Genomic DNA, 24,173 nt, shown 5'->3' on the forward strand with positions numbered 1-24,173 from the left:
TTTATTCCCTCCCCTTGTTTCCACTCGGCTATTCTTCCATTGTGTGTTTGCTTTGTGTGTGCGTGCACATGCATATGTCTTGGGGTATCTCTGCGTGCCTTTCTCTGCTACTTCGTGTTTGTGTGTGTGTGTGTGTGTGCGTGTGTGTGTGTGTGTTGTGTCTGAGGCCCTGCTCCTCCCTGCCCTCTGTCACTGAAGAGATTGCTCTCTGGCTCTCTGGCATTTCGGTTCAAATTAAATCACGGAGATGAGTCGTCCCTATTTTTTTTCTTTCTTTCTTCCCAACGCTTCATCCACCCCCCCTCCCCAATCTGCCCCGTTTTTTTTTTTCTTCGTCTTCTTCTTTCTTTCTTCATGAGGGAGGGAGAAAACGAGACAAGGAGGGGAGAGGAGAGGAGAGGAGAGGTGGGGGTTTCGGGTTTGGGGTCAGAAAACAAATGAAAGCTGCGTTTTTTTTCCCTCAAAGGTACAGAGGCAAACTGCACGCAATGCCACACACGGCTACTCTCTGTACCTGAAAGTCCACCAGCTTCACTGCAGCCACCTCATGCTGTCGCAAAAAAAACACACACATGATCTCTGTTTACTATTTCCTCACTTTTCTCTCCCTCCATCACACCGTGAGCTCTCTGTTGTCCCCTCCATCCGCTTCCCCTCATTCTCATGTCTGACAGAGTGAATCACGGCCTGGGGGAGACAAAATGCGTCCTTTCGCTCAATTAGACTGACAGTGCCTCGGACTCTTTCTATCTGCTCACTGATCTTATCATTATTTCAATTTGACCAAATGTGAATGCTCTCTCTCATCTGTGATGCTACAAAGATTTTTTTTGTGTGTGTGTGTCTATACTGGCTGTCAGAACCACACAGAGACAGAGACATGAGCATGAAGAGATACACGGAACGCAGAAACACACACGCCAAAAATTCACCCCGATATGGTGTCAGGACCTTTTGTCCTTTCGCTATTGTTGTAGGGAGAATAATGATGATGAGGCCTAATACATAATTCCTCTGTGTTACAACAGAAAAGGCCCTGCTTGTCACTCAGGGCTACACAGGCTTAATGCAGAGCCTTTTCATCCTCGGAGGCACCGTACTGTATAATTGGTGAAACTAAGCCTGGCGCCTACATTTACATTTTGACTCATGTGACAGAGTCTCTGTGCGGCTCGCTTTTTTTCCTCCACGAAGGTACAACTCATGTCCGAATCCATTTGTGCATTAACAAGTATTCAGATGCTTTTAAATACGGCAAGATCCGCTTGTTTTATTACAACAGCTGCCACAATACAGAGACACAAGTGTCCGCCACCCGTCTCCCGAGAACAATGATACACACATGCAAATACCAAACCAGTGCACGAGAAAAACTAACCACATGTCACATAAAACTGAATCATTGTTATTATATTACACTGTTAGGCTTCTGTAACATAAGACATTGGAAAATGCCAACATCATCTTCAAGTTCACATACTTCCTTTCTTACTTGGCCACGTCTAGCTCTACAAATATTTTGTTAGATGTTGAAATATGTCCGCCTTCATCCCAGCATCAACATGCCTTTTCAGAAGTGTCCTTGTTGCTTTGGATACTTTGTACAAAAGAAATGGTACCTTTTGAAAAAACACCTACATTGTGTTCTGTCTATTATCCAAGACATACTGGAACTATTTTCTTAAAAACCTTGGTGTTAAAATTTTCTAGCTCTGGAGGTGACAGTGCTGATTTTTTTGGGTCGGCAATACACCCTTCAGCCTTGTCACAAAATCACGTTGCAATACGGCCAAATTGTTTTTATAATGGTCAAATGCAATAGCTGCTGTTGGTGATCCGGTTCAGGGACAATGTTTCTTTGTGTCAGTCAAACACTACGTACCGTACATACAAACAACTGGACTGTTACACCAGATTGAAAGGTTCATACTCCTGCATGTGGTTAGGCAACAGAAGCACTACGGTTAATGTTAAGGGGAAGATTGTGATTTTGGTCAAATGTAACTAAAATGTATTATGCCTCAGGTCACTGTTGATCTTTTTCTGTGCTAAACTCAACCATGATTTCTCTGACCTTCATCAAGTGCTGCCAGTACCAAAACCAAACCATAAAAAGTTGAATAATGCTCTAGCCACTACCAGCTGATACTGTGTTGCAAGGTTATCACATAGTATCAGAGGTGAAATGCGTTGTCAGAGAACATTTTACTGTTTACTGTTCACTATCAACATTTTTTGCAACTTGCCAGGTACAATTGTTAACATTTCCAAACTATGTTGACAGAAAACATTATTCGATAGACATTACAGCAGAGACCCGATAAGAGAGGACACAAACCACTTTAAACATTTTGAATAGAAAATTCTGCAACACTAGAGATGGCAGATGCATGACACATATCCCGCCCCTTCCCCCCCCGAAAGCCAAAATCATCTGCTTTATCACAGCCAAGCCAGGAAACAGTTTCAGCCTATTTGTCACGGCTGCAGACAGACCTCTAATAAATATGGAAGAGGAAAATATTACGCTAATGCACAGAATTACCAAGACAGGTGATGTTATTCAAACATTAGACATAAAACTTGCCTTGTTCAACTGCTCTGGTAGGATGAGTTGACCGTGTTATGTCATGTGTATAAAAGTAATTTAAAGGAGACAGGGCTGACCTTTTCCTCCGGGCTGACCGTATGTCAACAATTAGATGGACTGACATTCAAGATCCCCAGAGGATGAATCCTTATTGTTTTGGTGATATTCTGACTTTTTCCTACATCACTGTCAGAAGAATGTTTCTCAAAGCCTTTGGTGATCATTTGACGTTTCCTCTTTATGCCCCCTTTAGCTTTGACTGAAATGTCTTGACAATTGTTGAGTGAAAAAGCCATGAAATTTTGTGCAGACATTCATGTTCCTCTCAGGATAATTTGTAAGAACACTATACTCACACATCTGTTCAACAAACGACATTATCTTTTAAAATTTTTCAATTTGTCCAGTTTGTTAATGAAAAAATACCTGCAGACTTAAACTTATGCCATGATAATATGCTAATTAGCAAATATTAGCACACTAACATTCTAAACTAAGGCTGGGAACATGGGAAACATTAGCATATTAAGAATGTCAATGTGAGCATGCTAGCATTAGCATTTAGCTCAAAGCGAAGCCTCACAGAGACACTAGCATGAACGTCTACTACTGCACCACAAAACAAATTTAATTAATTTCCACCATATTGAGGTGGAACTTAATACTATCAGATATTATTTTAAACTTTCTCTTGTTCATTGCAAATTTGTCTGCAACACTTGTGTCATGCTCTAATTTGTAGACTCTAGAGGCTTTATGAACTACTGATTTTATAATCATTGATTACCTAATCAGACAGTGGAAAATCTATTGTGGATGACAAGGACATAGAGATGACCCACATCATTGGGGACATAGAAGAACAGCTTTTCTATTGTGGATTCAGTACTGGTGTGTGCCTGTTTGTTATATTAGGACAAAACAAATACTATTACATTCATCTCACTAAGGATGAAGATGTCAAACACGAGTGTGTGATGTTAGTAAAGTACATGACCCACATGTCAGCAACACCGACATTATGCTCAATATTTACCGTGTGACGTGTAAACCATCTTTGAAGATAAGAGGGAATTATCACTGTGGACAAACCATAAACACAGCAGGGTTATACAGTTTATACTGGATGATTCTGGAGCTTCCTGCTTAAGATCATGTTTCTCTTCCTACGAGGTTCAGTTTACACAAGCTCATAATATTGTTTCTGTCTCTCTCAGTGGGATGAGGTCAGTGTCCTGGACGACCGGGGGAAGCTTATACGAACCTTTGAGGTCTGCAATGTCAACCAAAATCCTCGACAGCAAGACAACTGGTTGGCTACGCCCTTCCTGTACCGCCACTCCGCACCGCGGGTGTTTGTCACGTTGCGTTTCTCGGTGCGTGACTGCGCCAGCCTGCGGTCACCGTCACCCACCTGCCGAGAGACACTCACCCTGTTCTACAAACAGGCCGACAGCCAGAGAGAGCTGGAGAGGACCTGGGTGGCTGAGGTGAGACACAACACCAGATGAGCTGCACTTTACATGTTTTTGTATTCACATAGCAAATGTCATTTTACATTGATGTTAGAAGCAAGTTACACCCTGCTTTGTTAGCTCCACATGTCTTCGGTGTCAAGCACAGATTAGCTATCTCACAGCTATTTGCAAAACTCCTGCTTCAGTTTGAATCCACATCGTCATTCCCTCCTAGTTACTTCACCAGTCAAATGTTTTTCCCCACGAGACAAGGAGACTGAAAAGACCAGAGTGAAAAACACAGCTAGATGGAGAAATACACATTAAAATTACAATTGTATCTATTTTAGTCTTGGTTGTCCAGAAGTGAAGCAGATCTGAGTAAAGCTAGCTTCTTGTAAGACCAAACTTAGACTAGTTGTATGGTAACATGTCATATTAGCCTATGTGTTCATGTTAGGCTCCAAAATGGAGATGCATGTATAACTAAATTAAACATGCACCACGCAAACCTCTTTTTTTATAGAGATATAGGTGTAAGGTGTAATATTTACACCTAGTAACTGACTGAGGTCTAGCTAGAACTATACCAAACTATCTAACGACAAAATTAATGTTAGCTTGCTAATGAACCTTGGCTTTAGATTAAAGAGAACGAGAGGGGATATAAAATATGTCTGACACATGTGACCTAAAATACAGTTTTATCTACTGGTGAACATCGTGCCATGTTGGTCCAGGAGTACAGCAGCTCTTAGCAAGACCAAACCTAGCCTACTTATACCTGCTTATGTTAGGCTACAGAGTGGAGATGTATGCCTAACTAATAGAAAACATTTAGCGCCAATCAACCTGCTTTTAACAGAGATTTAAACACCAGCCTAGCTAACTGAATTAGTTAACTAACTAATGGACAAAACACTAGCATGCTAATGACCCCTGGCTTCACGTTACAGAAATTTACTAAACAAGATTCGAAACATCATTGTTCCCCCTCAAACAAGTGTTTTTGGTGTCTTCATCAGCTCAGCAGTCTGAATTTTAATGTTACAGCTTAGCACCCTCGCAGGTGAATGAACAGGAAATCTGAAATGCTCTGATTGAGGTGCATCTCATTTAATAAGGCCTAATTCCTCTTGATTTTTGTGATTATTCTGTTTTTTTGTCACTGCTTTAGGGCAACAACCTTCAACCGGTAATCGTTGATCTCAGTGAAATGCAATTTTCATTGATGTTTTCGCCCATGTTATACCAAAACAGCAAAACCTCTCATCATTCCATGACAAGGAGTAATTGTATAATCATCCTGATCATTGTTTTGCTTGCCAAGAAAAGCAGCTGAGATTGACGTCCTCCCTCGGCCACACTGGTGTGAAGTACAGACGTGCTGAGGATTATGGTTTACAAGATGCAGAAATGTGCCACTGTGGCCTCCAGAAATGTCACTCCAGTCCCACTAATTACATCTCAAGGCATAAAATATGTGACAGTCATTTTTCACTGAGCGAAGGAAATTCACCTAACCTCATGTGTTGTCAGTGATGCAGTAAGCAACTGACACTGACTGTCCAAAGATGTTTTATTTATTTATGAATTTAGATGAAGTTTTCTTTCATGCTGGGACATTTTCAGCTTAAGGAGTCTGCCTCGCCTGAGCTACATGTGCAGTCGCAAGTCACAGTGGGAGGGACTGAGTATTTGTATAGATGAATGCATTTCTCCTTAGGGAAGTGAGTTGCTTTTTAAAAATGCAAATCAAAGCCTGATGAGGAATCAGAGGAGAGTCACAGAAGAGCAGGAAGCACTGCAGCGCTGAAAGTCTTTTGCAGGGACTTGAGCACGAACCCCCCGCTGGGACCTGCATACATCTAAGTCAACGTTTACCCCCTCACTAAACTACTTCATATTATAGATACGCCTGGGAAAAACACAGCAAAAATCTCTGCTTGTCTTTCATCTTCTCCTGTTCCCTATTATGTCTGTTTTTCTCTCTTGATTTAATGCATCGTAAATTTCGAATCCCACTTCATCTATCAACCAGCTAATTTTAACCTCCATAATTTTCCCCTTGTTTACTTCTTTCCTTCCTGTCAACCACACATTCTCTCCATGCTATTTTGTGTTCTCTTGACCTCTCATTATATTTCTCTCAAATGTCTGCTGTCCGCTCTTCTCTCTCTCCTCACCACAGCCGTCTACTGGAGAAAAGGAGACTAGGGAGGGCTGGGTGAAGATCGACACCATCGCAGCTGATAAGAGTTTCTCAAAGGTGGAGCCCAGCTCACCTCACCAGTATCAACCAAACAGATACAGCAGAATCAACATCAAGACGCGCAGCTTTGCCCCTCTCACACGCAATGGGTAATCATCATTCTACTACATTTCACTGCTCATGCTGGGTTTGAATGTTCTCCATCTTAACATCTGACCTGTGTTTCAGATTTGTCTTGGCCATCGTCGACAGCGGAGCCTGTGTTTCTCTCATGGGTGTGTCTATCTTCTACCGGCGCTGTCCAGCCACCAGCCTCTACTTGGCATCCTACCCGCCGACTCCCTCAGGGGCGGAGCCGACCGCCTTAGTTCCCGTGAGTGGCACATGTGTACCCCACAGTAAAGCCCAGGGCGGCACTCCCCCTCGTATGCACTGCAATGCTGAAGGGGAGTGGATGGTTCCTGTCGGAGGATGTGTCTGTGATGAAGGATATGAGCCGAACGTCAATGGATCTGCCTGCTTGGGTAAGTCAGAGGAAAACTGATTAGCTTGATTTCTAATCCTGGCATCATGCACATTGATTAGCCACAGTTTATCAGATATGTCCGGGGAAAAATAAAGAATGGTCAGAGTTGATGCAACAGAACCAGAGATATTCTGACTTTAATCTTCATCTGCCTTCTTCAAAAACATACCCTCCTACACTTCCCATAATGCATAAATAATTTTCATTAGATCCTCCATGCCTGCCTGCCACTGCAGTTATTTTTCTTGACTTGACTTGTAAAACTCCGCTCCAACTTACACAACATCACACAACTGTTTTTCAATTCTGGGTAAGCCTGAACTCCAAGTTCACTCCGAGTTGAACAAACATAATTTGTTGGATTTAATTCAAGTACAACAAGTACTGCCTCTCTTTGACATTTTACCACGTCAGTTAACAGTGTTAATTTAGCTATGAGTTGTCCATCTTTGTTGTTGAATCCAGAAGTGTCTTCACATTACTTCTCAGATGGTTTAGTGTCATGATTATCTATTCAATACTAATTATTAGTGTTAACTATTTTGCCTTTTCAAGAAGAAAAACAATAGGTTATTTACTTAAAGGGCAACATGATGGTACCACACAATTATTCCTGGACCCCAACAGTCCAAAATAAATTCCTACCAGACAAAAAGCCTGTTCAACACTATTTATTCTGAAAACAAACCCAACTGCTCCGATGGCATAAACATTCCCAAAATACACACTCTGGTAGCATCAACTTATTTATGTAGCTACTTTAACGTAACTTATGAAATTAACCCAAACTGCGATCTTTCCCTCAACATTTCCACAGTGCTTACAGTGCCTACACCTAACTAAACTGCAACCGTCGACCACATGTTTTTTATTGTTACCAGGATCACCTGACAAAGGCCACAGATATTAAGGGATATCAAGTAACGTAAGTGAGTTCTTGATACCAGAATGTGTATTTTGGCAACAGTGGGGCCATCAGAGCAACAGGCCTTTGTTTTTGGAAGAACAAGGCTGTTGGACAAATGGGCTTTCAGTCCAGTGGGACACTTTTCGAACTATAAGGAGTTTAAGAATAATTGTTGTCACAACAATAGGCAGTCCCTATGTAGTGGATCAGATGGAGTACATGTCATGGTCTGTGGGTGGCACAGTATACACTGAATTTTGATTTATAACAATACATTTTTAGATAAAATATTTAACTTTGTTCCATCTTCGTTTGCACAAAGTTGTGACCGAGTTCAGGGGAACTCATTTGAACTAAGATGTAATCAGTAAACGTCTTGGGCTAAACTCGACTTCCCCTCAGCTCTCTTCTTGGTATTTTAGTGAGATGCGAAGCGTCTCGATCAATACTGAAAGGCGCTGCTGTCATTCTGATGCACAGCTGTGTTTGATGTCGAGAACAGAGGGAAACGAGGGCAGGCAGGTCAGGTCGGGATGAGATGAGAACAGGACAGGCAGTATTGTAACCGTGCAGTGCATCTGTAGTGATGTAACGCGCACATATTTTCTTTCATCAGTTAATTTTCACGGACATATCTACAGAAACACCGAGCTGCTATATTCATAATTCATAGCTTAACTTAACTGGAGAGGGAAAGAAGGAAGAGGAGATCCGGCTATAGAAGAACACACAGCTGAGAGTGAGAACAGGGTCAGCAAAACTGGTCAAAAGTGTTTGCACATCTCAAAGTGAGGGGCAAAAGAGGAGGAAAAAAACTTGAGAGATGTCCAGACGGACAGCAAGAGATATAGGGAGAGAGCAAGGAGGAGGGAGAGAAGGAGAGAGGGGAGAGAGCCACAGTGAGAGGGAAGTGACACATTTAGGTCATGGCGATGTAATGGCCACTCGTCTGTGAACAAGTGACAGAAACCGCAGGGGGAGAGCGGGGGAGTGGAGGCAAAACAGAGAGAGGTGGAGGCAGAGTGAAAGATAGGAGGACGCAAGTTAATGACTTAAAGAACTGAGCAGGCAAAAAATTCCGAGGGCGCGAATGAAAAAAAAAACGAGTGTGTGTCCCTCCGTGTGAATGTGTATGCTCGAGTGCGTCTTACTGTGAAGCTGGTACATGTTTTACACTCACATGTGTGAGGACTGAAAACGCCAGGATTACAGCAAGAAAACTGAAGTCTACCAGGAATTTCAATGGCCGTAATTGCTGCGCTCCCTCATGTGGGGGCCCTCAAAGTCTTAACTAACTCCAGCACAATTAATCGTCCAATCGTGCCAAGTCAGCTGTGAAATGTGTTCATGCTCTTTACATCTGCACTCGGCACGCCACTTGTGTTTGTCTTCATTTGATTGATATTTACTGACAAATCACCCCTTGGAACTGTTCAGCTGTCGGAGCAGAGGCTCCCACTGACTGTCTATGAATGATCTAACACATTGCTGCCCACGCTGCTCCGGCTTTTTGTTCCAACTCTCATATGATTATGTTATGCTGATCACTTCACTGACTAATGATGTGGATTGGCATCATTATATTGTTGTCCTCACTGGCTCCCTGGGAATGTTGAGAAAAGAGGCAGATGGTTCACTGGCTACGCGGTCGTCAAGGATTATTAACAGTAGCCGATTCTTGTTCTCACCAGAAAGTGGAGCACCGAACTCTCTTAACTAGTAAGACTTGTACATTTTGTTCTTGTTTGAATTCAGCACCAAGGACATGTAATAATAGCACAATGTGAGCAAACGATGGCTGTGCTGCGCTGAACTTATGCGTCAGGTTGAAAAGGCAACTAAAGACACATAATTCTCTAAAATGTTATTTGTTATTCTGCCATCAGCGCTTTGAACGCTTTGCCAAGAGCTTAACTGACATTTATTTTCCCCCCTCACTACTAGTGTGTCATCTTAGATCATTTTATCAAGCACATTATTTAGCACACTAACCAGGACCGTTTGAGGACGGATTGCAATTGTGTTTTTCTCCATTTTTCACAATTTCATTAAGCTGTACTGGGCTTCTTGCTATTTAAGTAAATCACTACAGTGTAAATTAATGCCATTTAATATCCATGTGAGAATACTACCCAGCGCAGCTTTACCCCCTCAAGCAAGACATAATTTTTAGGCACAAATAAGGGACTCTTGCTCCTTCATTTCTCCTGTGGAAATTAATGTCAGTGTTAAATGATTGCCTTTAACTACACACAGCTCTAATTGCTTTCTATTTTAAGATTCAAGGGGTCTTCCGTAATGTAGTTTTTTAATTTTTGAAAATGAATCACACAGGGAGGACTGAAGACGCAAAAAACTGCTACTTTTTTTTTTTATATAAGATTGATTTAGCATTAACATTTGACATTTGCCCAAATGACCAGCACTTTAAGGCAGTGTTAGTTGTGTGGTGTTATGTTTAACAATGTCATTTTTTCATTTGATCTGTTAATCGGTGCACCACTTAAGTCCAGAGAGAAATGTCTCATCAATTATTGTATAGATTGCACTGAAATCGTGTACAAACATTGTTGGTACCCAGAGAATGAAGCGTAGCAACTTTACTTATTAGCTGACTATTCTACCAACATCTGAAAGTTTTATTCTAGTAGCAACCCAAAACAAAAAATGCAGTGGTTGACTGCTATGGATTGTGGACAGCTCTGGTTTATGGCCAAATACGTGCTCAAGTAATGGCATTCAGAAAAAAAAAGAAATCTTCAGAAAAATGTAAGATGGTGAACAAAAATCCTACTTCTTAGACACCAGCAGTGTGTCAGCATGCTCAGTCTTATGTTAACATCAGGTTAAAAACACTAAACCCAGCACAGCCTTAAAAAACCACTTTGCATGGCTTAAGGGTCTTAAGAGTAGACAGACTCATGAATTGAACCACCAATCATATTATTGATGGGTTATGCTTGCCGTCCCTTAAGCCTTGTATATTCTGTGAGAAATCCTTGGGTATTACTTATCACCTTTGCCTTAGAGGTTACGCTTTCACCCGTTCCTTTGTTGTTGGTTGGTTTGTCAGCAGGATTACAAAAAAAAACTATTGAACAGATTTCCATGAAATTCGGGTGCAGGATGAATCTCAGCCCAGAAAAGACCCCTTTAACTTTTAGTGCAGATCTGGAAAAATGGACAGATCCAGGATTTTAGTATCTTTCTTTTTGTAACATTGCAAGACATTGATATTTTGTGTTAATTTCTCAGGGAATTTTGCATGGAAATTGATAAATAAATCTGCTGTATTGAGGTGGCTGGCATCTATGACTGAGTATGAAAGGGGACTATTGAGCCTTGGCGGAGTATGTGCTCTCCTACCATTTTAGTTTAGAATTTAACACTCAGCGATCTCAGCTTCTCCGCCTCATCAGGACTGTGTGCGTGTGATTGAAACATATTCTGGTAACAAGCAAAACAACTTTTAAACCATCATTAGATTTCTATTCAAATTCAGCCAAATGTTGATTGTTATATGAAAATACGTGACAGTGTGCTTTGTGAATGAAGCCCCACCCAATTAAACCAGTGAAGACACAAGAGGGCAGAGAAGCACCAATGTCTTGCGTGTAATAACCAAAACAGAATAATAGAATTTGATTGAGAAGCTGATTGAGACAGTAGGATCATTGTGTAAGTGTAAAAATAATTGTATTTATTGCTTTACATACATTTCCTCAGCTAGTGTAAGATCATAAAATAAAATCTGTTTGAAATGATAATGAATCAATGGTAATGACAATGAGAGTAACTACTGTGAAAAATTTACAGTCGCCTGTTAATCTCCATGTACATCTGCGCCTGATTATTCTGATAACTCAGACTCACCCAAACAACACTCCGCCATTTGGACTGATGATAAATTAAACTGAAGCATCAAACACTCACAAAATCACAGCCGGCATCTTGGCTGAGAGACATTAAAAGATCATTCCTCAATTATTCACAAAGCTGTTTATCAAGAGCAAGTTTAAAAAAGCACATCTGGCTTCTGCATGACTATATGTGACATTCAAAGCAGAGTTTGAGATAAGAGCACAGAGAGGGACGACGAGCAGCCGCCGTCTGCTGTTGTTTTACTGTGCTACCAAACAACAGACAGACAGTTTCCTCCTTTGACATTTGAATCCCACGAGGGAGATGGAGAGGCAGAGAGGAACGGGCGGAAACACAACTGAGCATGAGACACGATTACACCTGTTCAGTCAAACATGAAACATTCCTTTAGTTTTGGGCTCGACGATACGGTCCGAGCTGGTTGCACGTCATCAGACAAGCTCCTTTCTCTATTTGGATGCCTCCCGTATATTTAAGCCACTGTCGAGGATTTGGGACAAGGATTAGCACCGAATGTTCAAATGGCCTTTGAGTTCATTCGGATCTGAGTTTTCTGTGGCATGCCAACTGACACTGAAATATTCAACATGTCAGATTGTCCTGATTTGTCGCCCACAGCGCTCACTCGTTGCACAGACATGTCCATTAACTATCCTGAAGCATGTTGTGGTAGTTGTTTCCCACAGGCGCATTTGGCCAGGGGTGGAACTTTAAAGTACAAGTGTGATATTATTTTGATGGTGATGGGTGACTGAACTCTGGTCCCTAAAAAGACATTTTTCACCAGAAAGCATGGATATCTTCCTCAGAGCAGACAGCAGGGCGGGTCGTTTTCACTTTTCATTCCAGATGTGCTTTTTCACCACGACCATAATATGTCAACTGGAAGCTCATTGGCACTTGTTGACATTCAGTTGCTTTTCCAGTCTATTAATAGAGGTTGAGCTTTAGGCACAACACTGTTGAGCGAAATGATCAATGAGATATATGTACAGTCGTATTGACTGTGGGCTGGACAGGCGATGGTGACAAATTAAGCTGAACACACACAAGTTCATCTCATCGTTAGTCTGTGTCATCAAATTTATTGAGCGTGTCGGATCATCGGAGCAAGTAGTGTAATGATCAGATAACTATTGACTGTTTGTTTTTTAAATCTTTTTTAACTATAGATGTTTTTGAATCCAGAGCAGCGTAGCCAGGATTTTAGAAATACTGAAGTCAAGAGTAACAACTCCCCAGGTGCTTCAGGCTTAACTAGCCAACATAACATAACATTTCATTTTGTGTGCTATTTCATATTTCTTCATGATATGTTTCAGAATATTGTGGAGAAATACTTGATTCCTTTCATGTAAATGATTTTTCTTTTTGCCTCAACAACTTCACTCTTTTGAATGACTGTCACCGCTGTCGTGGCATCATCTTCAGTGAAAAAGCTCTAAAGAATCATTGTTCTTTACCTTGTCAGCACCAAACAGCTGTCGGACATGGTTAGAGACGAGCTTGAGAATGTAGTGGTGGATGCTGCAGCAACAGAATGATATATTTCCCCCAGGAGGGCAAAGAACAAAGCTAAAGAGATTGATACGACTTGTATTCACCAGGAAACAAAATAATAATGATAATACTTTGCCGTGACAGCTGGATGTGTAAATAAGCAATTTTTTACTAACTAGCCAATAACATGAACTTAAAGGAGAGACATTATGTTCATTTTCAGGTTCATAATTTTATTTTAGGTTACTTCTAGAATAGTTTTACATGCTTTAATGCACGCCAGAGCCAGTACCACTAACAATAACAGAGGAGCTGTCCGAAATTAATTCTTATGTGCCAAACTGGCTGCTAGATGTGTGTGACTCCTTGATGTAGTGTGATGCCAAGAAGTCACATAATTAAAGGTGAGACTACTTTTTGCTTGCACAACAACCTATTAAACACATCTGAGGAGAGGACAAAAACAAAGTATAATAGGTCATAATCAGTGTTGTGTTCATAACCTTTTCTTTCAGTGCACCCAATTGGCCAGAAAATGTGTTACTGCAGACTCTGATTTGTGGATGTTACAATTGTAATTTGTTTTTAATCTGCTAAATGAAAACTACCCATCATGTCCTAACAATCGAACATTTTAATTCATTCATTCATTCATTATTTTTTTTTTATGGAAAAGTGAATTATGTGCTCATCAAACCCCATTGAGCAGCCAGACAAATAAAGCAGATAAAGAAAAAAAGTCTGCAATTGAAAATTGTTTAAGGTTTAATGAGGTATAGTCAAGCAAACAGACTATATAATCACTTGAAATTACAGCTCAATTTACACTGAGAACAATTTGCATTATGTAATCTTGTTATTGTAAGTGGAGATGTAATTTTTGCCCACATAGTTTTCCTTTCACTGAGAAGCCTTACGAAGACTTTGATGGCCAAAAAGCTGCCTCGTTTGACTGATGGGGACTCACAGTATTTGTGGGCTAAGTTAGATGTATTTAAAACTTGCTGTGTAATTAAATATTGTGCAACAGTTTAGTTCAAAAACTGCAGAAGAGAGAATTATTATGTTTAAATAAAGCTTCCATTTCTTGCTATAGTGTAGTTTATGGTCCGTCCAAAGCTTCTTGTTTATATGAGAAAAGACAACAAAGTATTACATGCTTTTTCATAAGGCTGTGTTGTTGGAGCATGTATTGAAATGGAGTGAATATTAAAGTGAATATGATTCAGTGCTTTGACGTAGAGAAAATAAAGGATGGAGAGACAGAGAGAGAGAAAGAGAAAGAGAGGAAGTCATTTACAGTTGGAACCCTGTGTACCCATCTCTCCTGTTGTGTGGTCGCATCTGTGACTGAGCTTATGTGTGTGTTTTGGTACGTGTGTGTGTGTGAGTGTGTTTGTTTTTATGTGTTTCTGAGAGAGAGAGAGAGAGAGAGAGAGAGAGAGAGAGAGAGAGAGAGATTATGCTGGGAGCCAAAAGAGGGAATGAGTGCATGAAACAGGGAGAGGAAGAGAAAAGCAAAGAAAGTGGGTCAGCGATCTACATACCAACATATTATGTTAACGTCATATTACTCACTGATGATGTCTTTATTTCTATTTCTGTTTAGCCCTTTGGAAATTAAATGTGGCTTTAATATCTATCTATCTATCTATCTATCTATCTATCGATATATTTTATATATAATATGTATTTCTGAGTTTGTATTATTAATTCATTAATATTAGAAATTCTCAAATTTCCATTTATTTTCAATTTCTTCTCCAAAACTATATACATTCCTTTTAAACTCGGAAATCTGATTTCTTGATGCATTATTTTGGCACACGCACTTCATTTGAGCAAAGCTACAACATCTGATTACACCAAATCTGAGAAGCTGGAACTAAAATAAGATACCGTCATATAGAAAGTAACATTTCAGTGATATAAATTGACTTTTTTTAGACAATTTTCACTTCTTTGTTTTTTTCTGTTTTTTATTTCAAGCAAGAAAAACCTTGTATTCGTTGGTTTTACACATGATTGTTTTTTTTTGTTTTTTTTTACAATTTGAGCAGAGCGGCAATGTTTCATTACAAGAATAATTTGTTTTTTATTATATTAAACAATTAATCATTTAGTCGATTAATTTTCAATTTAAAATAAGTGAAAATGTCATTCTTTGGACCAACAGTCCAAAGACCCAAAACTATTTAGTTCATGTTGATATAAAACAAAGAAAAACAGAAAATATACTTACATTTGAGAAGCTTATATAAGATTTTACCTTACATAAGACAACGTTTGAGATAAATGTGATTTGTTTGTAGACATACTACACTTATTCCACTTGCAGATATTTTTACCTAATGATTTGTGTTTGTTTTTGTCTTTCACTTATTTTTGAAGTACATTTTTTTTCCAGTTACAGACTAATTGTGTGATTATGGTCAGTTTCTTAATCAAGTAATCACTTCTACTCTTATTTGGACTACTGCTCTTTATAGAGACATATAAATGTATTAAAAAATATATTGTTAAGAAGATATTTAACAAGAAAATAAGACATTTAAAAATGTTAAAATAGCATTTAAATTTGTATTTCCTGTAATACACCACAATATCCACATCTGTTTGTAAGTTTCTCCTCTGTTCTTCACTTCTCCTCTTTCATCCCTCCTTACTTCCTCAAGCACACTGATGTAAAGACATGTGTGTCTGTTCATAACGGCCATGGACTGTCTACTTTATAGCTGGGAGATGAGTGAAATATGGGTGGATGGATGTCGCCGGGGGGAGGGGGTTGCAGATCAAGCGAGAGGGCAGAGGGCCTGCATTCTCATTGGCTGCTGTAATAAGGTGGTTGAGGATGAGAGGAGGAGGAGGGAGGGGAGGGCACAGTTGAGTTGTCTCTGGAGCTCGTAATGGCGATGAGAGGCTTTGTAGCAAAGTCATGTTTTGTGTCAGAGCTGTAAGAGAACACGTCTGGTAATGTGCAGCCGGGACATAAAAGATAGAGGAAGGAGCATATTTCTCTCCTCTCTTTCTCTCTTCTCTTCTGCTTTTTTACCCACCCTCCCTCATCCTTACAACTGTCTCGGGCCATCCGTCTCCATGTTCACTTCTTCCCCCTTTCTATTCGAGCGTATTCTCCCTCTGCGATCTCTCAACATCCTTTTACGTCTCTCTTACCTCCATTTTTTTCCCTCTTCACACCTGTTTGAAAGCAAAGTCGACTCTCCGAGACAAGTGAGAACACAGAAAGCCTTTTATCTGTTTATTCCTTCACTTCTTACCTTCTTATCTTCCACTCCCACGGTGCCGCAACACCGTCCAGTATACACACATGCATCCACGCACACATACACAGCATGTAAGATTTGAGATACGTCACATGTTCCTGACAAGGTTATATAAATAAGGTGAGGGGTACACTCCCACTGACCATAAAGAGCGCACACACACACACACACACACACACACACACACACACACACACACACACACACACACACACACACACACACATCCTCCCTCGTCCTCCAACTCTGAGGGTGTGTTTACTCTGTTTAAAAGAGAGAGGATCCTTCTTTTAAACTGCAGGGCCAGATGTTATCAGGTGTGCCCTTTACACACTCAGAGATACAAGAGAGCCTCACCGTATCAGAATATGCACACACTTTGGATTTAGCCTACAGACAGATGCAACCTTTAGTTGACACTACTTTAGGCGTTGAGAGACACGCACACAGTGTGAAAATGGCAGCAGACCAACCTGGAGGCGGTCCTCTCAATGTTCTCATAGTCCTGCTCGGGATGAGCACTCGAGGTTCTGGCATGCAGCAGCATGGAGTAAAGTGTGCGTTACTTTGACCTCGCTGCTCTGCTGTCCTGCTGTTGACATTAACAATTGGCACATTTCACAGATTTTCCACCGTAAAACAGGATGACGGCCTGCAGGTTCAGATGGTATTTTCAATGTGTGTGAGAGGGAGAGCAAGAGAGAGAAATATATGAATCCCTCGATTTATACCTGATTTTAGGATAATCGCACATTCATTATTAAGGTATTGTAATATCACTAAGATCACTTTATGAGTCTCTGCTCCATTCCCTGCCTCATTAGGGAGTAATTACACATTTTGTTGCTGCACAGTGAACATTTTAATTCTGTGAAAAGAAAAAGTTGAGGACTAAAGTTTCCCTTGTGGGCTGACAAAATTAAATGTAAAGCTAAGGCCAGCAGCTGGGTATATTAGCTCACCGCAAACTCTCCACCATAAAGAACTTTTGCTTTGAGCTGAATCAATATTTAAAACCAGTTGGATCATCTTAAAAAAATGCATAGTCACAATGCCTAAAAAGAGGATTTCTTAGCTCAGGAACACTTCAACGAAACTCAAAGGTCCTCTTACACCTTGTTTGGAGCTATTAACACATCCTTTGTCCAAGTCAGCTCCGTTTGCTTATAAAGCAGTTGAAAGCTCAGAAGAGGCTAGCTGCTAAGTGGACATTGAAGCTGACATTATTTGTCATCCATACTGTTCCAAAGGCCAAGACTGAACTTAGTGCTGATTGTTGTAGTTGGACAAATGTTCATTCTCCTGTCTGAATGCTAATGTAAAGCTAAAATTAGCAGCTGTATAGGTATAGCTATATACGCTCAGCACAGAGACTTGACATGGGGGAAACAGCTGACCTGGCTCTGTCTAAAGCTGACAAAACCTGTCCACAGTCACCTCTTAAGGTAACGAATTAACACTTATTAGCTAGTTAGTTTAGTCCGTTCATTAACCAAAGTAGAAAGATAACACATAGTACCTATGTTAGCTGTTTTCCCTGTTTCAGTTTGCCTCCAGCTCCAAATTTACGGTACAGCACAAGAGTAATACAGATCTTCTAATCTCACTGCCTGCAAGAAGGCAAATAAATCTATTTCCCAAAATGTCAAACTATTCCTCTGAAACATTGATATAGGGTCAATGTGACCATTTTCTGACATTTTGAACTGCGTGTGTGTGTGACTGATGGTTTTGCTGTGCTCTGCTAGCGCAGGCCACTTCCTCTGTAAACACAAGTAAATGACTGTGCAGGACAAAGCCGACAACAAACAACAGCCTGCCATGTCTCAGATGAACTTTTGACTCAGAGGGAACCACAAGCCGAGCTGAAATTGATGCTTTACCCCAAAATAGTTTCTGGTGTTTGACTTTGTCCTCTCAGAAGACCAAAACAATAAAAACGAACAAATTAGATGCACATACGCTGTGTGTTTTACGAGTTACTGCCAGGTCACAGACGTTCCTCTGCTCAGCTGAGATTTGAAAGGTATTTTGTGTGGAATATTACTATACAATACATTTTTGTTTTCCTAACGACCCTAAATGTATTTTACTGCTCTTTTATACTCTCTCTTTTCTTCTTTACACACCATTTATTTGGGATAATAAACCCATCATAATAGATGAAAACACAATCTCAGGGTCCACTTACTCGCTTGTTCTTGAGTTTAAGATCCGGCTGTCATGAAACTGTAGATTCTCCAACTTTCCATTATCCACACATTCACTTCCATGACAACTGAACAAATGCCATCTGCTAATGAAGACCAGATGACATGGTTAAAGAAATTCAGAAGAAATGCGTAAGTGGACCTTAAGTTAGGGTTGTTTTGTCAACTGCCGTTTCCAAGGTTAAAATGTAGCTGTCGAGCTCTCGTGCTGATACTTTTTTAAATTTGTTGCAGTTGCAAAAATAGTCCCTTGTAATTCTAGATTGAATTTTACTGTAGTGACTTTTGTTGTTTGTTTTTTTTTACAAAAAAACTCAATTTCCTTCTTCTCTATTGTTTCAGTGTTAAAATAAATACTGAAGCTTTAGGTAAATGTGATGCCAAATCTTCATTTTGCCTCCACATTTTTCAGTGTTCCGTGTGAGTCTCATTTCAGACTGGCTCCCTCTGCCTGGATGAAAAGAGATAGTGTAGTCTGCAGTAAAACGCTGCAGAGTCCTACGTGGCACAGCACTGGACGCTCGGAATGAACACTGATCAATTTCTATCTTCATGTTCTGTCATCTTTTTCATCCCTCTCCGTAGCTTGTCCAGTGGGCTACTTCAAGTCTGTCTCAGGCTCTGTTCCCTGCTTAGTGTGTCCCTCCAACAGCCGAACCAGCCAGGAGGGATCGAGTGTGTGTGAATGTCGCAGCAGCTTTTATCGGTCAGCCAATGATGCCAACTCGTCTGCCTGCACAAGTGAGCTTTGTTGGTTTGTTTGTTTACGCCAGGCTCTCTGGGAGGCGTTCAAGGGGCCTCTCTGGCCATTTGTCATTTACTCAGACTGTGAGAACGAAGATCGAGTCACTGACCAGAAATCATCCTGTTTTAGCACAATATAATGGGCATTTAATTGCAGCAGCAGAAAAGAACTGTTAAGTATTTAGTTTCTCTGCTCTCTTAGCTTAAATTGTGTCACTGCCAAGCTTTCCTTCCATTACTTCACATGTCTAAATGTGTTTGCCAGCATGAAGCTTCTTTCATATCTTAAACTTTTCAGCAGATGCTTTCGTCAAAGTGTCTCCCTCTTACATTATGTATGTCACACCCCTCCCGTTCTCTCTATCTCGCCGTTTCCTCTACAGCTCCTCCCTCGGCTCCGGTCTCTCTGACTTGGGAGTATGAAAGTGGCGACGGCGGCGTTTCCTTGAGGTGGCGCCCTCCAGTGGACATGGGAGGCCGCAGCGAAGTGTGGTACGGAGTGGTGTGTCGCATCTGCCCCTCTGCGGTCATCACCAACCCGGCGTCGTGCTCCTGGTGCGGGGAGGGCGTCACCTTCAGCCCCTCCCAGACGAACCTGAAACAAACCAAGGTCACCCTCAACAACCTGCTGACCAGAGTCACTTATCTCATACAGGTACTGTGGAAAACTCTCTTGATGGAACAAAAACCCTTCTCCATTATCACCTTGTAAATAATCTAAACATTGTCAGCAAGTTGGTTGCGATTCTGCCAGTTGGAAGTTATTTTTATGAATGATGAAACGTTTCACAGAGGAGGCGGGTCCTCTGGGCCACATAATTCCATGAGCTCCACATCAGCAAATACACAGTAACATTTATTATTTAGCTCTCGGTAGCTCAACTAAATCATGGCTCATTCCTTATTCATAATAGGCAGCTACTTCCCCTTTACGGGTGTTTGTTGACTGAACGCCACAGCTGCAAGTGTCATGCTTTGTTTCTCAAATGCGCAAGCATATCATAGAAGTTAATAGAAAAAGGCTTCAAATGTCATGTCCATGTGTTCTTCTTATTGACAGGTGCAGGCCATGAATGAGGTGTCAGCTCTGAGTCCTTTTCCAGCCCGATACACAAGCATCAATTTCACCACGAGCCAGTCAGGTGAGCATGGGACGGAGAGGATGAAAGGGACGAGATGAAAGAGAAGAGATGCTCTGATGATGTTTGTGTAGACAGTGTGTGTGTTTGCATGTGTGTGCGTGTGTGTGTGTGTGTGTGTGTGTTTGTGTTGTATGTAGGGGGTTTCTCGCCCCCTTTTTTCCTCTCTCTCCCTTTCTCTCTGTCTCCCACTCTCCTCCATCTTTTCTCCTCCCGCTCTCTGGACAGGAGGTTGCTCGAGGTTACAATATCCTGTCACATCCCATTATGGTCACCGTGGAGAAATAAAGGGACAAATGAGAGATGGGAAGACAAAAAGACAGACCAAATGAGAGATGAAAGTAGACGAGTGGGGAGAGGAGAAGGGGGGGGGGGGGGTGCAGACAAAGTACACCATTATACAATTTTCCAAGGAACTAGACTGATCAGAACTCTCTTCATGAACGTAAAAAATCTGAGACCTTCTTGTGTCTGCTCTTAGAGGTTATTGATTAAATGAACAGAATGCTGGAAAGTTCCCTTTAACGGGTCTGGCCAGCCAGCACAGTGACTGTAACTAGATCCCACTTGGTGCTCCATAAAAACGCCTCTTCCACTTTCATGCTCTACTAAATATTCTTTAACACTGCCCCCTTGTGTTCAACATCACTTTTCTGTTTTATTGTTGTGGGACAAAGGGGCTTTCTAGAGGGAGGTTAATCAATCAGCCAATCACTTCCCTCAAGGGAAACTTCAGTCCAGCTCATACATCTGCTGTCTCCACTGATGGAAGTAATTAAGAACATTTAATACAGATTTTGAGGCACTTCTGTATTTGAGTATTTCTATTTTATGAAATGTTATACTTCTATTCCATGACATCTCAGTGGCAAATATTGTACTTTTCACTTTTAATCTTTTCAGATTACAATTTTTCATGCCCTTCCTCTCCAGTGAAATCCATGTGTCTTCAAATTTTTATTTTCTGATAAACTGTAGGATAAAGTGTTCCTATGTGGGTTGAGGAGATTGTCTTACTTCATAAGATTAATAAAAAACAAACTTGGATTTAGTAGTATGTTCAATAATTTATTTGAGTTTTTATCTGTTTTTTGACAGGGACAATATATGTAAGCATTGTTAAAATGCAACCAATGCAATGTATATAGAACTTCTAGCCATGGTTAATTTGCAGTTCTTGTCCTTAGATAGGCTTTTGGGGAATTAAACACATGAAACAACACTTTAAATTAGACATAAAAACCATCAATAAGCAGACATACACAAGCATCGAACAATAAATTGATTTTAAATGTGCTACTCTGGATTTGATGCAGCATGTAATCTGCAAAGTAACTAGTAACTAAAGTTATCAACTATTGTAGTGGAGTCAAAGTACAATATGTGCCTCCAAAATCTACTCAAGTGCAGTACTAGTAAAGGAACATAGTTACATTCCATCACTGCCAACAGTATATGAAGTAGATTGAGTAAAAAGAGCTCAAACATTTACAGTAGTAAAATGCGCCATTCACATTTAGAGAGCAGTTACGTTGACCCAAAAATACCATACGTAATAGTAAAACACAGAAATGAACAGTTTTTTTGCATTACAAGTAATTTTACTTTAAATACTTGCTACAAGAAACTTAAAATATTTTGTAGATTGTTGCGACTCTTAAGAAGAAAAGTTAAACAAAGTCAATTTATTTTAGCACTGTAACACCGCACTACAGAGTCAGACTCCTCAATTCATCCACAGCACAAAAATAATTTTACGACCAACCAACCCAGATAACTTTGAATCTGACCGGCAGACAGGCATTAAGACGAACTATAATTACTATTCAGAAATAGCTTTTCTTCTCGCTGATGGTCTCATTCGCTTATATAGGTTAGATAGAGACATCAGTATTAAAATGAGACTGTCTGAACATTACTTCCTCTACTGGTTGTCTCCCACAGTTCCCAGTACAGTTCCCATGATGCACCAGCTGAGCCGGGCCCCAGACTCCATCACTCTCTCATGGCCTCAGCCGGACCGGCCCAACGGAGACATCCTGGAGTACCAGCTTAGATACTATGACAAGGTAGACTCGGTGAATAATCACACACGTGCTGCACAATCACCCAAACTGACTTAGAACAAACATCACTACAAAGATGTCCTTTTTCTGCGTCCTTCAGGGTTCAGATGTGGACAGTGCAGCGAGTGTGTACAGCGAGACCAACACAGTGACCGTCAACTCTCTGCTTCCTGGATCCATCTATGCCTTCCAGATCAGAGCTCGGAATGAACGTGGTTTTGGACCCTACAGCAACACCATCTACTTCACCACGCTGCCACTGGGTACAACACTGGTTTTACTTTATTACCAGTGAAATCTACTGCAGACAAAGTGCATCACTGCAATAAAAACACAGCAGAACTGGTGTAATTTATCATATTTAGAGTCAGAGGCCTTCATAACATACAGAAAGAGATTATGATTACATTGACAAATATGTGTTAGGACTTTATGATATTAGCTACTTACTTGCAATATATTGTATACTACAGAAGTAGAACCTGTCATTGACTTTAGAAGGTTGAAATAAAAGTAGCTTTTGTTCAGACAACTCAAATTGTGTCAAATAGTCGCTGAAGAAGAACTGAGGTTTCCCATCTTTTTATGTACGTCCAAACTAAGTCATTATTCTTCAAGGATGCTCTCTGAAGTGGTTTTACTTTAGTCCAAGTACTTTATTTAATCAGGATAATATACTCAGTGTCAATTCTACTTTCCATGGGTCCTTGAGGATTGCCTTACAAGAGAAGAGGTTTAAAGTTACATTTCTGACTGTGGCTATTGTGTAGCTGAGCGTTTAATCCATATTCTACTGTTAGTGAAAAGAAAATGCACTTATGAGAAATATAAGCAGTTACAGTTACAGCAATGTATGTAATTAGTTCAAACGGCTGATGTTTCTCTCCTACAGAGGAACATTCACAGCAGATCCAGAACCGACTTCCTCTGCTGGTTGGTTCGGTGATGGGTGGAGCAGCATTTCTCCTGGTGGTGGCAGCGATTGTGGTTGTGGTGGTGTTTCGGAGGTAAGTTGAAGATCTGTTCACACAGTCAGACAAATGATTTGATTTATTTTTTTCAAATTCACATATTTTGTTTGCTTCTACTTGACAGTAAGAGGAGGGAGAGTCCGTACAGCGACAGACTCCAGAGGTACATCAGTAACCGAGGTGAGTATTTGTGTTGTTCATTTAGACTAATTTAATAAAATTCAACTTAGTCAAATTAACTATTTATTTTCAAGTGAGAAATTGAAAATGCTCTATGCAAAAGGGCAACATATTATAGGCACAGTGCATAATTGAGATCTGTGACAAACAAAGTTTTGTTTTCATTTTTTTCATTTCATTGAATTTGTTTATAGATCTGTCATTTCCCTCTGCTGTGCTTTATGAGATCATTCTAGGCCCATTCTCATGATCATAAATGTCTTAAGTAAGAGGATAAAAGTCAGGACTTAAAATTGCATTTTCTATCAGGTGGTGTTAAGTATTATGTGGACCCATCCACTTATGAGGACCCCAGTGAGGCTGTCAAAGAATTTGCCCGTGAAATAGATCCCACTCATCTCAAGATCGAGGAGGTGATTGGTGCAGGTAGGTCTGACATTCTAGTTTCTTTTAGATTTTATTGTGATACCTATCAATACAGTATTATATCTGATCCACCTCCTCT

At 40.5% G+C, this 24,173-nt stretch overlaps 1 protein-coding gene across 2 annotated transcripts in view; it reads left to right on the forward strand.

Annotated features, from left to right (window-relative positions):
• Positions 1 to 24,173, forward strand: part of ephb6 (eph receptor B6) — a 45,774-nt gene that overhangs the window by 14,157 nt on the left and 7,444 nt on the right. For both annotated transcript variants that reach the window (XM_030393601.1, XM_030393602.1), the window contains exons 3-13: positions 3,808 to 4,080; positions 6,239 to 6,408; positions 6,488 to 6,783; positions 19,154 to 19,309; positions 19,696 to 19,967; positions 20,373 to 20,454; positions 22,396 to 22,520; positions 22,618 to 22,780; positions 23,410 to 23,524; positions 23,613 to 23,668; positions 23,978 to 24,094. In XM_030393601.1, coding sequence (XP_030249461.1) covers positions 3,808 to 4,080; positions 6,239 to 6,408; positions 6,488 to 6,783; positions 19,154 to 19,309; positions 19,696 to 19,967; positions 20,373 to 20,454; positions 22,396 to 22,520; positions 22,618 to 22,780; positions 23,410 to 23,524; positions 23,613 to 23,668; positions 23,978 to 24,094 — 1,825 coding nt within the window. The remainder of the gene's footprint in view (positions 1 to 3,807; positions 4,081 to 6,238; positions 6,409 to 6,487; positions 6,784 to 19,153; positions 19,310 to 19,695; positions 19,968 to 20,372; positions 20,455 to 22,395; positions 22,521 to 22,617; positions 22,781 to 23,409; positions 23,525 to 23,612; positions 23,669 to 23,977; positions 24,095 to 24,173) is intronic.

This window comes from Sparus aurata, chromosome 17 (assembly GCF_900880675.1).
Source record: "Sparus aurata chromosome 17, fSpaAur1.1, whole genome shotgun sequence".
Lineage (NCBI taxonomy): Eukaryota > Metazoa > Chordata > Actinopteri > Spariformes > Sparidae > Sparus > Sparus aurata.